The following is a 15,747-nucleotide window of genomic DNA, read 5'->3' on the forward strand; positions in this document are numbered from 1 at the left end:
GCCCAGCTCATCCCAAAATCCCTTTTGCTGTTGTGTCCCCAAATTCCTGCTAACCTTGGGAAAGCTTCCCTTTCCTCAGCAGCCTCCTCCAGTGAAGACACTGCCCTCCATCACTTCTGCTGTCATTAACACTTTTAAAAGAGATCACAACATCCTTTCTGAGGGATGCTGAATCCCCAAAGTTTTCTTCAAGTGGAAGGAAAATGAATCAAATCCTCAGGATGTAAAGCAGTTGTGGCAGGCTGGAATATTTATATATCTAAGTGCAGGTTAGGAACTCTCAACCCTTCAAATAAAAACCCCACTTGTGGCTCCATCCTACAGTTGTTTTCCTTAAATATCTTTAACTTCTGCCCTTGTGTTTTTAAAGGTATTTTGAGGAGCTTTGTCAACAGAATTGCTTGGACTCTCCTCAAGTCTCTTCCCCTGCAGTTCTTGCCTCTGTTTCCTGTCTTTGGTTTCAGTTTGTCTTTTCTATGCAACACTTTTCAGAAATGCTGTTTCAGGGCTTTTTATAACCATTAATGTGTGACCAGAAAATTGCAGCTAATTCCTTTAAAGGAAAAAGAAAAAAAAAAACAAAAAGAAAAACAAACCCAACCTGGCCACAAGACACTCAAAATAAACCCAGATTTGTGACAAAAAAATCTCAATTTCCTCATGTAGGAAGCTGCTTGTTGATCTGGGTGTTACAGATGTTCCAGACAGGTTTGTGTCTGCTTTAGGTGAATAATGGTGCTGTGGGATCTGATAGTGGCCAGGACATGATGTTTGCTTTATTAAATATTCCCCAGGAGTGGACACTGACTCCATTATTTGCTGTTTTTTTACTGGAGGAGCTGAGTATCAGCTTCATCTGCCCTGCTGTCTGCTTGGGAAATGAGAAAAAGAAATATGAAGTGTTTAAAAATATAAGTGGGGAAATTGAAGTTTAAAATGAAGATTTTAAACTCCCCCCCCTGAAGATTCCAGTGGGAATCTTCCCTGGGGATCTCAGGGGTGGCTCTGCAGTAAATTTGGTGTCCTCAGGTTGGTGAATGTGGGGCTCAGGCAGCCCTTGGGTGTCTCTGCTCTGCTGGGCTGGGGGTTTTTGGGAGGAGGAGCAGCTCTGTGGTCACCAGGTGCTGGCTGAACATCCCAAAAAGTCATGGTCAGGCTGTGCCTCCTCTCCCTGCAATTCCCTGGAATGAGCTTGGAGCCAGGGAACAGGACAGGAGGAGAGGGAACAGCCCCAGGGGGGCAGCAGCAGGAATTTCCTCATGGAAAAGGAGCTCAGGGTGGAGTGCAGGAATTTCCCCATGGAAAGGGAGCTCAGGGTGGGCAGCAGGAATTTCCCCATGGAAAAGGAGCTCAGGATGGAGAGCAGGAATTACCCCATGGAAAAGGAGCTCAGGGTAGAGAGCAGCAGGAATTTCCCCATGGAAAAGGAGCTCAGGGTGGAGTGCAGGAATTTCCCCATGGAAAGGGAGCTCAGGGTGGAGTGCAGGAATTTCCCCATGGAAAAGGAGCTCAGGGGGGACACCAACAGGAATTTCCCCATGGAAAGGGAGCTCAGGGTGGAGTGCAGGAATTTCCCCATGGAAAGGGAGCTCAGGGTGGAGTGCAGGAATTTCCCCATGGAAAAGGAGCTCAGGGGGGACACCAACAGGAATTTCCCCATGGAAAGGGAGCTCAGGGTGGAGTGCAGGAATTTCCCCATGGAAAGGGAGCTCAGGGTGGAGTGCAGGAATTTCCCCATGGAAAAGGAGCTCAGGACAGCAGCAGGAATTTCCCCATGGAAAAGGAGCTCAGGGTAGAGAGCAGCAGGAATTTCCCCATGGAAAAGGAGCTCAGGGTGGGCAGCAGCAGGAATTTCCCCATGGAAAGGGAGCTCAGGGAGGGCAGCAGCAGGAATTTCCTCATGGAAAAGGAGCTCAGGGAGGGCAGCAGCAGGAATTTCCCCATGGAAAAGGAGCTCAGGGTGGGCAGCAGCAGGAATTTCCCCATAGAAAAGGAGCTCAGGGTAGAGAGCAGCAGGAATTTCCCCATGGAAAGGGAGCTCAGGATGGACAGCAGCAGGAATTTCCCCATGGAAAGGGAGCTCAGGGTGGAGAGCAGGAATTTCCCCATGGAAAAGGAGCTCAGGGTGGGCAGCAGGAATTTCCCCATGGAAAAGGAGCTCAGGATGGACAGCAGCAGGAATTTCCCCATGGAAAAGGAGCTCAGGGTGGAGTGCAGGAATTTCCCCATGGAAAGGGAGCTCAGGGTGGAGAGCAGGAATTTCCCCATGGAAAAGGAGCTCAGGGTGGGCAGCAGGAATTTCCCCATGGAAAAGGAGCTCAGGATGGACAGCAGCAGGAATTTCCCCATGGAAAAGGAGCTCAGGGTGGAGTGCAGGAATTTCCCCATGGAAAAGGAGCTCAGGGGGGACACCAACAGGAATTTCCCCATGGAAAGGGAGCTCAGGGTGGAGTGCAGGAATTTCCCCATGGAAAAGGAGCTCAGGACAGCAGCAGGAATTTCCCCATGGAAAAGGAGCTCAGGGTAGAGAGCAGCAGGAATTTCCCCATGGAAAAGGAGCTCAGGGTGGGCAGCAGCAGGAATTTCCCCATGGAAAGGGAGCTCAGGGAGGGCAGCAGCAGGAATTTCCTCATGGAAAAGGAGCTCAGGGAGGGCAGCAGCAGGAATTTCCCCATGGAAAAGGAGCTCAGGGTGGGCAGCAGCAGGAATTTCCCCATAGAAAAGGAGCTCAGGGTAGAGAGCAGCAGGAATTTCCCCATGGAAAGGGAGCTCAGGATGGACAGCAGCAGGAATTTCCCCATGGAAAGGGAGCTCAGGGTGGAGAGCAGGAATTTCCCCATGGAAAAGGAGCTCAGGGTGGGCAGCAGGAATTTCCCCATGGAAAAGGAGCTCAGGATGGACAGCAGCAGGAATTTCCCCATGGAAAAGGAGCTCAGGGTGGGCAGCAGGAATTTCCCCATGGAAAAGGAGCTCAGGGTGGAGTGCAGGAATTTCCCCATGGAAAGGGAGCTCAGGGTGGGCAGCAGCAGGAATTTCCCCATGGAAAGGGAGCTCAGGGATGGAACTGCCCAGGGAGGTTTGATCCCCAAGGAATCCCAAGGAATTCCTGCACGTGGCCCTTTGTATTCCAGGGACAAAATCTGTCTCTGCCCGTGGCTGGCAAGGAAAAGGAAATCTCCATCAGGTGTGTGATGGGAACTTCCCCCTTGGTTTCCCTTTGGGCCATGTGAGTTCTGGGGTGTGGGATGCTGAGTGTCAGGTGCTCACTCTGCATTTACAGGAACAGCAGAGTGAAAAAATCAATGGTGGCCAAGGCAGGGCCAGCTCTGTAAATGTGAGTTCAGCCTCACCTGAGCAGGTGACCTGGCACTTGTGGCTGTGCTTGGAGGGAACAGGCAGCCCCAGGTGATGCTGATATTCTGCTTTCCTCTTCTCCTCCAAATCCCTCCAGCCCCTGGAAGAAGCCAGAAAATGCAGAACAGCAAATGTAAATGAAGAGGGTACACAGAGAAGCTCTTTTACCAACCATTTTATTTTTAAATTTTTATCTAAGAAGCCTGTCTAGACAGGCATCTATTTTCATGACATGCAAAGCAGAGTAGTAGATGAATACTTCATTAGTAAAATGACTTGTCATCTTTGAACCCTGATGGAATATCTCTTGGAAGCTGTTCCTTCCTGTGCACTGCTAGATCCAAGTTTCACAGGGAAGTGGAAGTGGCAGCACATATGGTGTTGTTAACATGACAACTACCAAGCATTAATGCAGAATTACTTTATTTATCAAAGCCAGTGATGGAAAGGCAATGAACTGCACAGACTGCAGGAATCTGAGCTCTGTTTTGGGGAAGGATTAGGTGGTTTGTGGAAGTTGCTGTGAAATTTGGAGCTGTCCCTGCCTCCCCTTTCTCCACCAGGTGAGTGAGGTGACAGATTCCTCTGGAATCCTCCAGTCCCAGCATTGCCACTGCTGCTGTTGGCATCAGTGTGGGTTCTTAAGGGGAATTTTGGGGGATTTGGTTCAGGGCCCTGAGCACCCCTTTCCAAAGTGTCCCATCCCTGTTCCCTGATAAGGGATGCACCCCCAGGAGCTGGGCTAGAACCTGACCAAAAGTGGCTCATTTAGCTAGTGCAGGAATTCCTCAACTTCTGTTAATTACCTCTCACCTTCAGCCTGGTTAATTGTGCTAATGAATGAAGTGATGCTGGTGCTCTGCTGTGATGGGGATCAGCAAGCCCAGCACATGGCACAGGTGCTTTCCCCAAAATTTGGGTTGGGAAGGACCTCAAAGGTCATCATGGGCAGGGACACCTTCCACTATCCCAGCTTTTCCTGGCCCTGGACTCTTCAGGGATGGAGCATTCCCAGTTTCCCTGGACACCCTGTTCCCTTAGGAGCATCTTAGGTGAGCTGTGCTTAGTTTGAGGCTGGCTACACCTCAGGGATCTTTGCTGGGATTCTCCAGCTGGGATTTACTCTTTAAAAACATTGTTTTGGTATTGCAGCACGAGGAAAAAAGTTCTTTCTGTGCAGAGTGGCAGAGCTGCCCAGGGAATTGTGGAATTCCCTCTCTGCAGACATCCCAGAGCCACCTGGATGTGTCCCTGTGTCCCCTGGCCCAGGTGACACTCCAGGGAGATCCCCAGAGTTCCTCTCCTACCCCAGCCATGCTGGGAGTGCAGGAGAAGCAGCTGGATGGGATCCTGGAGGTTGGGGAGGATCTCAGAATTCCTTTATTTCCCCTTTTTCCAGTTTCAATTCCAGTTGTTACAGCTGGGAATGAGCTGGTCCTGGAGCTCTGAGAATTATTCTCCAGCATGGAAAGGAGCCAGACCAATAATGTTCCCACAATGGAAGAGCTGGTTTTGTTCCATGGATTCAAAATGAGAATTATTAAATGCTCAATGCTCATTATCTGCAAACCCCATTCTGCAAGGAGCTGGCAAAGGGAGGGTGGGGGTGAGAGCAGAGCACTTGGGATCCCAACCCCACTTTTGTCCAGGAACCCTCAAATCTGCAAAACCTTCACCAGGAAGAAGCACAGGAGGGGATTCATGTGAGTAAAGTGAGTCAAAGATCTCAAGTGCTTCCCCCACCCCATCAATTCTTGCAGCTGTAAATCACATTTATTGTTCTCTGTGCCAGGCACTGACTTGCTCCAGCATTCCCAGACATTTCCCTCTGGAAAAGGGGGAGCAGCAGCCCTGGCACTCCCAGGGATGGAGTCAGGAGGAGCTTTTTTGGTGTGAACTCCTCCCAGTTTGGGCTGAGTGGAACAAAGCTCTGCATGTTTGCTCTTGTCCCCTTCCCTGCCTCCACCAGCACAGCAAAAAAAAAAAATAAAAAAAAAAAAAAGGGATTTTTTTCCCTCTAAAATCCTGTATTTCCTATTTCCTGTATTTATTATAAGAGCCAATTCAGCTTTTCTGCTCTCTAGGAGCTGCTCTGCTGGAAGATTCCTTTGTTTTCTCACTGGATTTTATTAGTGATTTATATTGAGCCCAAATCAATACTCCACAGGTGAAAACTCTGCAATTCTCAGTTTATTCAGCTTTGGAATGGAGATTTTCAGTCAGAAAAAGAACTGAGCCAGCTGTTCTGGGCAGATGTGTGACACACAGTCAGTCTCCTTAAATCAGCAGAGTCTCACTGCAGTGCTGCATTTTGGGTTGTGATGTCTTAATTTCTCTTCCTGCAGCAAATCTGGGAAAAAATTAAAAAAATAAAAAGAAAAAAAAGATGGAAATCTGCTCAGTTTTTAAGTTTTGGGTGTTTCTGAGCACTGCTCCTCAAAATTGCACTAAAACTTAAAGTACAAGGCACTTTATGGACAGAAAATGAGAATTTTCCTGCTTAAGGAAATGCCAAAATGCCATTTAAAATCCATTTAAAATTCTGTGTTTTCAGGTGAGTGTGGCCATATCTGCTTGACTTAATAACTCCTGCAAAAGTTGATTTTCCTCTCATTGAGAGCTCTTAAATTGTTGGTCCTTCAGGAGGAAAAGTAGCTCTGAAGCAGCATTTTAACCAGTTTTTTTTTAGTGTTTTCCTTTCCAAACCCACTGAAATATCCTCATAATCTTCAGAAAACAAAGTTTTTGTGGCTGGCAAGGCAATAAATTTCAAAATGTTCCTGTTCCTTATGCTTGATGATCACATCTGCTTATTTTTCCCTCTGAAATTCTCAAGCTGTTTCCTACCTGGATAACAACCAGAATTCCTCACTCTCCAAACCAGTGTTAGTTCTGAAATATTAAAATAATCCCATCTGCTGGTGGGTTTTTGTTTTTGTTTTTTTAAATTATTTTTTCTTATCTGCCTCCCTTCCTTCCTGCTGTTTTCCTCTCAGAATCTTCCCTTTCCAGGATTTGGGGTTTTTTTTGTTTTTGTTTGTTTGTTTTTTTTTTTTTTTTTTTTTTTTTTTTTTTTTTGTGGTGGTTTTTTGTTTTTTCTTTGTTTTTGTTTTGGGTTTTTTGTTTTTTGTTTTTTTTTTTTTTTTTTTTTTTTTTTTGTTTGTTTTGGTTTTTTGTTTGTTTGTTTGTTTGTTTTTAAGTTTTCTAGCAGGGAAACCTGAAATTTTCATTTTGACATCTGGTTTGGGGATGGAAAAGGGGAGCAGGGAAGGGAAATCAGGCCCAGTTGGGATGTGGGATGCTGGAATTGCCTAAAGAACAGAAAAACCTAAAAAAATATTTTTTTTTCTCTCTCTTATTTTCCACTTTCTCATAAAATTTTGATATTTTTTGATATTTTAGTGCCCCTTGCAGCTGAATCCTGCAGGAAGGATCAGAAATGTGATTTTCAGTTAAGACAGCAAAGTTGGGAAAAGTTTTTTAATTGGGATATTTGATTTCCTGGGATTTTTAGTGAGAACATCAATGTTAGAAATTCCTGAGTTTTTTTTTAATTAGGATGTTTGATTTTCAGTTAGAAGAGCAAAGTTGGGAATTGTTCTCTATTTGGGGATTTGGGAATTTGGGCCATTTTCACCAGGATGAATGGAAAACTGGAATTACTGGTGAGGTTTGCAATCACATCCTCTTCCATAAAGTTTATTATAAACTATTTCTCAGTCTGGGATGTGGATTTTTATTGGCAAGAGCTTTCCACTGCTGGGCCTTATATTTATTTATATTTATATTTATATTTATATTTATATTTATATTTATATTTATATTTATATTTATATTTATATTTATATTTATATTTATATTTATATTTATATTTATAATATTTTTATTTTTATTTTTATTTTTATATTTATAATATTTTTATTTTTATTTTTATATTTATATTTATAATATTTTTATTTTTATTTTTATATTTATACTTATATTATATTTATTTCTATTTTAAATTTTTAGTTTTATTTTTATTTTTTTAGCTGCAGACCTCCACTTTAGCTGCTGTTTGAGGGGATTTGTTTTACTGTTGCTTATCTGATGATTAAGGAATCCAGTGTTTATAGCATCAGCTGTGACCTTGTTAGTTCAGCTGGGCAACCAAATAAATGATGAAGGAATTCCTGTTATTTAAAATTAACTCTTTGAGGTGTTCTTCTAAAGCTGATGCATTTTTTTTAAAGATAAATTCCTTTTGATGGAATTTTAGCTGCTTTGAAAGGCTGTTGGGGTTTGGACTTTGGCTTGTTTTTAGCAGCAAACTTGTTTCAGTGTCTGGAATTTAGTCCTGTGACATTTAAGAAATAGATAAGGAGGGAAATGAACGTTGTAAAACAAACCAGAATTGTGGGAATTTCAGCCTAAATGACAAAAAACCATAAAAGGTTTGGGTCCAACACAGCCTTGATAAAAATTGGTTTGTTCTGAATTCATTAATGGTAAAACATCGTAATGAGTTGATGTAATTATATAAATTTATTTCATTTTTTGTGCTGCTTTTTCATAAATCTCAAGGCACAGATGCCTTGGTGCTGCCTGCACAAACAGAAATCTTAAAACATTGATCTCATTTCACAAACCCAAATTATCCTTAAAAATAAAAAAAAAAAAAGAGGATTTCTATCCAAAAGATTTCCAGCAGGAGCTGCTGCTGTTACACTGAGTTATTTTATACTGTGGAGATTTTGCTGATCAAACAGCAAAAAGTTTTTGACAACTCAGTGTCAGCATGAAAAAAATAAAAATAAAAATAAAAATAAAAAAACTTTTAGTTTCTAACAAGGAGCACTTGGCTGTTGAGTGCAGAACAGAATAAAAGGTTTTTAATATTCTGGAGCTCAAGGACTTGGCTGCTCTTCAGACATCCCCAACTCCACAAGGATGGGGAATTTGGCAAGTGGCTGTGCCCCTCTGGGGCAGAAATTTATGTATATTTATACATAAATATATATCTATATTTTATATTTTTTATATATTTTTTATATATTTATATTTTATATGTTTTGGCAGTTTATCCTGGTTTATCTGGAGGAGGTATTTGACTTTTAGGATGTGCTTTTATTTCAACCCCAAGTTTCTCTAAGCAGAGATGGGGCATTGATGGTTTTTGTCTGGTCCTTTAAAGCCTGAATTTTGGCATCACCTCTTGGGTGGTTGAACAGCAGAGTAAAACTTCCCAGAGTGAAATGTGCCAGGAATTCCCACTGATTTCAGCCCAGTTCTCAGAGTTCCTGCTCCAGTGTGAAATGTGAATTGTGCCAGGAATCCCAGAGTTTTCAGTGTGAATTGTGCCAGGAATTCCCACTGATTTTCCCCAATTCTCAGGATTCTCACTCCAGTGTGAAATGTGAATTGTGAAATGTGAATTATTTCAGGACCCCACTGACTGTGAATTATTTCAGGAATCCCCACTGATTTTCCCCCAATTCTCAGAGTTCTCAGTGTGAATTGTGGCAGGAATTCCTACTGATTTTCCCCCAATTCTTATGATTCCCACTGCAGTGTGAACTGTGAAATGTGAATTATTTTAGGAACCCCACTGACTGTGAATTATTCCAGCATCCCCACTGACTGTGAATTATTCCAGCATCCCCACTGACTGTGAATTATTCCAGGATCCCCACTGACTGTGAATTATTCCAGGATCCCCACTGACTCTCCCCAGTCCCCAGAGTTCTCAGTGTGAATTATTCCAGCAGCCCCACTGACTGTGAATTATTCCAGGACCCCCACTGACTGTGAATTATTCCAGGACCCCCAGTGACTGTGAATTATTCCAGCATCCCCACTGACTCTCCCCAGTCCCCAGTTCTCAGTGTGAATTATTCCAGGACCCCCACTGACTGTGAATTATTCCAGCAGCCCCACTGACTGTGAATTATTCCAGGACCCCCACTGACTGTGAATTATTCCAGCATCCCCACTGACTGTGAATTATTCCAGCAGCCCCACTGACTGTGAATTACTCCAGCATCCCCACTGACTGTGAATTATTCCAGCATCCCCACTGACTGTGAATTATTCCAGCAGCCCCACTGACTGTGAATTATTCCAGCAGCCCCACTGACTGTGAATTATTCCAGGATCCCCACTGACTGTGAATTATTCCAGCAGCCCCACTGACTGTGAATTATTCCAGCAGCCCCACTGACTGTGAATTATTCCAGCAGCCCCACTGACCCCCCTCTCTCCCCAAGGTGCTCTCACCGAGTGCTACGACGAGCTGGGGAACCGCTACCAGCTGCCCGTGTACTGCCTGGCCCCTCCCATCAACATGATCGAGGAGAAGGGGGACGTGGAGCCCCCGGACATCCCCGAGCCCCCGGCCAGCTCGGGCCACGAGTGCCAGCTGCGGCTGCGCCTGTCCACGGGCAAGGACCTGCGGCTGGCCGTGCGCAGCCTGGACTCCGTGTACCACATGAAGCGCCGGCTGCACGCCGTGGAGGGAGTGGAGCCCGCCAGCCAGCGCTGGTTCTTCTCTGGGAGACCCCTGGCTGACAAAATGAAACTGGAGGAGCTGAAAATCCCCAAGGATTACGTGGTGCAGGTCATCGTCAGCCAGCCGCTGCTGAATCCCACCCCGGTGGAGAATTGAGGGCTTGGTGGGTCTTGCTCTCCCTCTGCCTCTCTCTTGTGGGGTTTTTGGGGGGGGGGTTTTGCTGCCCTCTCTTCTCTCTTTGGGGTTGTCCTGCTCCTCTGGATGGATGGCAAGGAGTCAGCAGCAAAAATTCTCTGTCTGTGATGGAGAGCTGCAAAAACCACAAGGTGTGACCCGGGATTTGGCTGATCTCCTGTTGAGCACGACAGCAAGAGGAACAGGGCAAAGGCAAGGAAGAGATTGTTCACTTAACACAGACATGGAATGACCTGGAATTATCAGTGGTGAGGCTGGAGCAGCAGAGAGCACTTTTATTCAACAAACCAACTTGAAGGGGAATGGATGTGTCCAGCTCCAGAGCAGCAGCACACACAGTTCCTGCAGGCCAGGGGGCTCTGCTGGGCTCAGGGCTCAGAGCTGGGCTGGGCTTTGCTCTCTGGCAGCTCCTGGTGCTGCTCACACCCAGCACTTGTACATTCCAAGGTGGCAATAACTCAGCCCTGCCTGCACTGAGCTGCTCCAGCCCTGCAGCCTCAGCCCCTGCCTCACCTGGGGCTGTGCTGCTCCATCCCTGCCCCTCCATCAGCCCCAGCTGTGCTCAGGTGAGCCAAGGTGAGCTGGGAGTGCAGCCCCTGTATCCCACAGCATCCCTGGGAGCTGCCTCTGAAATCCTGAGTTCACTGACTCTGAAATCCTGAGCTCAGTGACTCTGAATTCCTGAGTTCAGCTGACTCTGAAATCCTGAATTCAGGTGACTCTGAAATCCTGAATTCAGGTGAAATCCTGAGTCCAGGTGAAATCCTGCAGCTCTGAGGGATTGCAGCTCCCCAGGAGGGCACAGATGCTGAGGATGCAGCTGCACACAGCTGGAGCAGCTTTTGGGGTGTCACTGGAACCAGTGTGGCTGTGCTGACTCTGGGGGTGACCCCCAGAATGTAACAGGGACCTTCCAGCACAAGACAAATCCTGTTTGTGCCCAGCTGGGGCTGCTCTGTGTCACCTGCCCTGGGGGGATCAAGGCCCTGCTCCTCCCATCACCATTTCTGTTTGCTTGGGGTTGAAGCCATCGCTGAAATCACTCCTCCCAAAGTCAAATGTGCTCTTAATGTGGGAATTGCAGTTTGTTTTGTTCTTTTCCTGCTTTCTGTCTTCCCTGTGGGATTCCCTTGACAATTTAAAATTTCTGCTCCTCCAGTAATTCCATAGAAATCAAATTTCTGGCACACAGAAACTCACCAGGGACATCCCAGCAGAATTTCCTGGAGGGTTGGGAAGCAGAGCCACGTTTTGTTTGCAGTTCCCACCCCTCCCCACCCAACTACAGCTTTTTTTTGGTTCTCATTTTGTATCAAACCTGTGGTTTCTGGCAGCCCCACTTGGTGCAGGGTGCCTGAAATGCAGTGGCAGAGCTGTAGAAAGAAAAAGGAATTCCCTGTTCTCATCATCACCAAAGTGACTTGCTTTGCTTTTCTCTTTTCTTCTTTATTCCTTTATTTTTAAAGGTGAAAGTGAGCTGATCAATTCTAACCTAGGACAAGTTTTCTATCGTGGACTTCTTTGTAAAACAAATTTGATTTACTGTACTTGAGGTGTTTTGCAGCCAAATCTTTTGCATTCCAGGGGCAGGGGGGAAATATTTGCTACATAAACAAATCAAAAATCTCTCTTGGGTTTTCTTTGGGCAAAGGATGGGTTCATGCCAGCAAGACACTACTTGTCTATAATTTATATATCTGGATAAATGTTCTTTATGGTGTCATTTCCCTGCAGTCCCTCCTGAACAGGGGGGAAATTCTGATGGATTAAGAAGGAGCAAACCTGGAGCTGTGAACACTAAAACACTGCTTTTTTTTGTTATTTTTGTAGGATCCTTTTTTTTTTTTTTTATTTTCTCTTAATTATTTTTCTCTTTTCATTCAGGCAATTTGTCAGCAGGTGCTGGTTTGGAGATGTAGGGGCTGGGATTGCTCCTTTCCCTCTCCCCCAGTGACAGTTTTCTGACCCTGTCCCAGATCATGCTTTATTTTAATTGCTTTTATGGCAGGGAGAAAAGGTGATGCTCTGCAGGCCGTGCTGTGAGTGGGTTCTGAGTAGAACAGAGACTTTGTTCATGAAAATTCTCTTTAACTGCCTCCCCCTCCTTAATCACATATCAAAACCTGAAAGAACTCAATGGTGAAATGCTTTTAGAGGTGACAGTGAAGACTTTGACCCTGTGACAGGTACTGAGCACATACTCTGCACAAACACAACTTTACAAGATTTCTATTAGGGAAGAATTTAAAATTTCCAAATGCCTGTTAAAGTGTCAGTAACAATCTGTAAGGCACGAGGCTGACAGGGCCATGCACAGAGCTGGGAATTGTGATGTAACAGAGAATTTTTGTGCCTCAGGTGATTCAGTGTGCCCCAAAAGTTGGGGCTTGGTGCAGATCCCAGTGCAGGGGGGAAGGCTGGGAGAGTGGGATGAGTTTTGGGTTGTCCCCTGAGGGAGGGAGATTTATCTGAGTGCAGGGCAGGGCTGGAGAGGAGCTAATAGGGGAGGGATGGTTGGGAGGGGATGGGGAACCCCAGGAGGGGATGGGGAACCCCTGAAAAGGATGGGGAACCCCAGGAGGGGATTGGGAACCCCAGGAGGGGATGGGGAACCCCAGGAGGGGATGGGGAACCCCAGGAGCGGATGAGAAACCCCAGGATATGATGGGGAACCCCTGAAAAGGATGGGGAACCCCTGGATATGATGGGGAACCCCAGGAGAGGATGGAGAACACCAGAAAGGGATGGGGAACCCCAGGAGAGGATGAGAAACCCCAGGAGAAGATGGGGAACCTCAAGAGAGGATGGGGAACCCCTGAAAAGGATGGGGAACCCCAGGAAGGGTTGAAAAACCCCAGGAGGGGATGGAGAACACCAGGAGAGGATGGGGAACCCCTGGAGGGGATGAAAAACCCCAGGAGAGGATGAGAAACCTCAGAAGAGGATGGGGAACCCCTGGATATGATGGGGAACCCCTGAAAAAGATGGGGAACCCCAGGAAGGGTTGAAAAACCCCAGGAGGGGATGGAGAACCCCTGAAAAGGATGGAGAACCCCAGGAGGGGATGGAGAACCCCAAGAGGATGAGAAACCTCAGAAGAGGATGGGGAACCCCTGAAAAGGATGGGGAACCCCTGGATTGCAGCAGGAGGATGCTGGCAGCGTGTCCTGGCTGGGCTTTGGCCCTTGGGCTGCTGTCCCCACCCTCAGACCTGGGGTAAAAATGAGATTTATAAATTTATACCCCTGGGGTAAAAATGAGATTTACAAATTTATACCCCTGGGGTATAAATGAGATTTATAAATTTACACATTTATACCCCTGGGCTATAAAAGATGGGACAGAATTTCAACGCACACAACACAAATGAGGAGGAACCAATTTGGGCTTTTTAAATTTTAAATTCTGCCCCCTCCTCATCCCTCTGTGCCATTCCTGCTCAGCCCTGGCTGGGAACTGAAACCAGGAGAGCCTTTTTTACCCCTGTGGCAGCTCTGTTTGACACAGATTTTTTTACTCTTTCTTGTCACTCCTGCCCAAACCAGAAGTAAGGACCTGATGAAAATCACCCTCCTGAAGAGCTGGAAGGGCAGAAAAATCCCCAAACCCATGTGGGGCACTACAGAAGGATGCTCAGGGTCCTTTTCCCCACCCCAGTGACAGCTGCTCCTTCAGACCCCCCAAATTTCCTTCCTGCCTTGATGCATGGCAGGTTTTGGGGTCCTCTCCCCAAAACTCAGCTTGGGATCCATTTTCTGAAGCTTTTGCTTCTCTGGAGCTGGGGAGTCTTTTGGAAGATGAGTCGGTGGTGGTGTGAGTTTGGTTTTTAACAGACACCTTGAATTTGGGGTGTAACATCACAAAAAAAAAACCCAAAAACCTCAGCCCAGGAGCAAGCAAACCACCCCCAGCTTTTCTTTGCCTTCCACAGAAAGTTTGGGGAGGAGAGGAAAGAGAATCTTTGGAGCAACTGTGCATAATGTTTGGTGAAGGTCAATGATAACTTGATAAAATATTGCTGTAGTGTGATGTGCTTCTGCATATATATCCATTGCTAGTCAATAATGTAAAATCTCTCTTTTTTTTTTTTTTTTTTTAATATTTTTTTGGGGGGGGGAAAAATACAAAAATTTGTTACAATGGTGGGATGTTTTTAGCCCTGGAGTTCTGGAAGCATTTTTGCTGTGTAGGTGTTGACAAAGTGGATGCTGAACTTTTCTCCATGTCTGTGATGCTTCAGAAGTGGAAGGGGCAGCTGCATTTCTGGCTCTGGAATTCTCTTTTTCCAAACTTTTCCATATTCCTGTACAGACATCTGAGACCCTGCACCTTATGCAGAGAATGTTTACATTTAAAAAAAAAAAAAAAAAAAAAAAAGGAATTTTTTTCTTTTTTTTTGGCTTTTTCCCTATGCTGCTCAGATCCTGTTACTTTGAAATGAAAGTAGTCTCTGTTAGAAAAAGGGTTTTTTGTTTGGTTTGGATTTTTTTTTTTGTTTTTTTGTTTTTTTGCCTTTCCCTGTAATCAAATCCCTCCTGGATTGTGGCTGGAAGCTCTTGGACTCTTCTTGGGATTAGAGATGCTTCAGAAAGGTGTTTTAAAAATAAAACAAAAACTGCCTTGGCTGTGGGGATGCAGCATCCTTGGAAAGCAGCAAATCCTGCTCCAAGCCCTGGATGTGGATCTGCTCACAGACTCCTTGGGATTGGAATCCCCAGCACCCACCTCTGTGTTTCCTCCCCAAATCTGAATGTCCTGCTGGTCCCTCTGCAGCCACAAACGCTTGTGCTGCTTTGGATACACAGATCTGCTCCAGGATTTCCCTTCCCAGGAATATTTTGGGATTGCTGTGCCCTGCAGGTGCCTCTCCTCTCCCAAATTCCTCCCAGCTGGGCAGGGATGGAGCTGGGGAGACGCTCACTGAGCCTACGGCAGGCAGGCAGCTGGAAAAGCAGATTTTTTAACCAAAAGGCTTCTTCAAGTGGACTTTGAGACTTTTAACCAACGTGTCTGCTGGATTTTCCATGGAAAATGTGTGCAGAGCAACTCTGGATTTGTTCATTTTCCACACAAAGACCACTCAGAGCCATGGGGCAAAGAGAACTTCAAACCCTGACTCCTGCCTTAAAACCTTCCATTCACCTGGAGCTCCAGAGAATCCTGCACCTGCTCATCCCCAGGTTGATTTTCTCTTTTCCCCATCAGGAAATCAGAGCCTGCTCCAAAGGCTGGAGACAATTTAAGGCAATGGAAAACACAACAAATTGTGAAAACAGCAAACTGGTCTTGGCTTCAAACCCCTTTTTGTGCCTCTCAAGTCCAGGGAATGTTTCAGCAGAGGTGGATTTGAGCAGTGCTGGCCAGGATGGTGCTGGGGACAGCTGGGGACATCTGGGACACCTGGGGACATCTGGGGACATCTGGGATACCTGGGGACACCTGGGACAGCTGGGATACCTGTGGACAGCTGGGGACACCTGGGACACTTGGGGACACCTGGGGACACCTGGGGACATCTGAGGACACCTGGGATATCTGGGGACTCCTGGGACACCTGGGGACATCTGGGATACCTGGGGACAGCTGGGGACACCTGGGACACTTGGGGACACCTGGGGACATCTGGGGACACCTGGGGACATCTGGGGACAGCTGGGGACATCTGGGACACTTGGGGACACCTGGGACACCTGGGGACACTTGGGACACCT

The 15,747-nt window shown here is 46.1% G+C and overlaps 1 protein-coding gene across 1 annotated transcript in view; it reads left to right on the plus strand.

The window, feature by feature from the left end:
- Window positions 1-10,691, plus strand: part of UBTD2 (ubiquitin domain containing 2) — a 37,823-nt gene extending 27,132 nt beyond the window's left edge. The window contains exon 3 of the mRNA XM_056502649.1: window positions 9,600-10,691. Coding sequence (XP_056358624.1) covers window positions 9,600-9,997 — 398 coding nt within the window. The 3' untranslated portion in view covers window positions 9,998-10,691. The remainder of the gene's footprint in view (window positions 1-9,599) is intronic.
- Window positions 10,692-15,747: the final 5,056 nt, after the last annotated feature.

The sequence above is a fragment of the Oenanthe melanoleuca genome, chromosome 13 (genome assembly GCF_029582105.1).
Source record: "Oenanthe melanoleuca isolate GR-GAL-2019-014 chromosome 13, OMel1.0, whole genome shotgun sequence".
NCBI classification, from domain to species: Eukaryota; Metazoa; Chordata; class Aves; order Passeriformes; family Muscicapidae; genus Oenanthe; species Oenanthe melanoleuca.